Source organism: Merops nubicus, unplaced genomic scaffold (assembly GCF_000691845.1).
Source record: "Merops nubicus isolate BGI_N331 unplaced genomic scaffold, ASM69184v1 scaffold37983, whole genome shotgun sequence".
NCBI classification, from domain to species: Eukaryota; Metazoa; Chordata; class Aves; order Coraciiformes; family Meropidae; genus Merops; species Merops nubicus.
Window position 1 is genome coordinate 1,911 of NW_008601658.1, and position 1,680 is coordinate 3,590.

General features: G+C 56.6%; 1 protein-coding gene across 1 annotated transcript in view; it reads right to left on the reverse strand.

Annotated features, from left to right (window-relative positions):
- Positions 1-1,532, reverse strand: part of ESCO2 (establishment of sister chromatid cohesion N-acetyltransferase 2) — a gene marked incomplete at both ends in the record, with an annotated part of 2,791 nt that extends 1,259 nt beyond the window's left edge. Inside the window, 3 exons of the mRNA XM_008938060.1 lie at positions 329-422; positions 703-834; positions 1,403-1,532. Of these exons, the coding sequence (XP_008936308.1) occupies positions 329-422; positions 703-834; positions 1,403-1,532 (356 nt within the window). The remainder of the gene's footprint in view (positions 1-328; positions 423-702; positions 835-1,402) is intronic.
- Between the last annotated feature and the right edge of the window lie 148 nt (positions 1,533-1,680).

The window sequence follows — 1,680 nt, forward strand, 5'->3', positions numbered from 1 at the left end:
AGGCTGGGCATACCCCTCTGCAGGGCCTCCAACCCTCCAGCTTGGTGTCAGGGGTGCCTCCATCCCCTCATCCACATCATGGATCAAGATGTTCCACAGCAGAGTTCCCAGCACTCAGTCCTGAGGACACCCCTGGTGACCAGCCACCAGGACTGCTCCTCATTCCCCAGCCCACCCTGGGCTTGGCCATCCAGGCAGAGCTCCACCCAGCAGAGTTTCTGTCCCTCCAAGCCCTGAGCAGCCACTTTTTGTCAGGAGACTGCTGTGGGAAGGGGTGTTAAAAGCTGGAAGCTGACCTGCAACCCAAGCCCCCAAAGAAAACACCCACCTACCTTCTTGATGGCATATTTGGGGTCGTTTGGAAGAATCAGGACAATTTTCCCATCCCAGAACTCTGCCACAACTCGTTCTTTCTTCCAGCCCTGCCACAGAAAGGGGGAAAAAACCCAAAGAAGCAACAAATTAGTGGTCTAGGAAGACACAAAAAACTGATTAAGGGGCTAAAACTCTAACTTTGAACCACTTCAGCTCTCAGGAATAAAATCAAGTGACATCCATCAAACCAACAAAGGTGGAGCTCCTTAAATGCCTCCTCTGGAAGACAAAGGGCTGGCCCAAAGTCCTCCCAACTGTCCCCTGCTGTCACCCACTCCCTCCCCCCCCGGGGTCCTTCAGCCCTGTGAGGAGCAGCCGTGGCCTCACCACGTATCTGAGGACCTCCAGGAACCTCTCGTGGTGCTGGAGGTGCTGAGCTTCATCCTCTGGGCTGGCAGCTGTGTAGATCATGCCACAGGACTTGCAAATGATGGCCCCAAAATGCTTCTGACCAGCGTCCTAGAGAGAAAAAGAGCTCTGAAGGGCTTGGGAAGCACGTGGTGTTTAGGGGCTGAGGTGAAGAAGTGGGTCTTGGAACAAGAATGAAAGGTTCCAGTCTTTGTTTCCCCTTTCTGGTTGTGAAGAGGAGGATGAGGATTTGCTTAGTGGTAGAAAAGTCAGAGCTGGAGAGAGTAAAATAATCCAGGGGATGTAATGAGAGAATCAGGGGGAGTTAAGGGTGAGAAGGGACCTCTGGGGATCATCTCATCCCACCCCTGCTCCAGCAGCTCACCCCCAGCAGGGTGCCCAGGGGCACAGCCAGGAGGGTTTGGGATCTCTCCAGAGCAGGAGACTCCACAGCCTCTCTGGGCAGCCTGGGCCAGGCTCTGCCACCCTCCCAGCAGAGAAGTTTCTCCTCCTGCTCAGGTGGCACCTCCTGGGTTCCAGTTGGTGCCCGTTGCCCCTTGTCCTGTCACTGGCACCACTGAGCAGAGTTTGGCCCCAGCCTCTTGCCCCCCGAGCCAAATTTGGGGTCCCCTCATCCCCCACCCCCCCAAAGGCCCAGCACACCCCAGAGGAGCCTTACAATGATCATCTGATCCCGGGAGCCCTTGCAGAGCTCTTTTGCCTTCTTGCTTTTCTGGGAGGTGTGAGGAGGTTTCCCAGGTGGGCTGGAGCCAAAGGGAGCTGCCAGGTCCTCAGGCACAGCCAGCATCCTGCAAAGCAGTCCAGAGAGGGGCAAAAAGGGTCACTGCAGGCAAAGGATCCCCTGAGGGGGCAGCTGCCAGGGACTCTGGAGGGTGCCAGCTCCTCCTGGGCAGGGCAGGAAGCAGAGGGGCTCTAGGAAGAGCCACAGTGGCATCA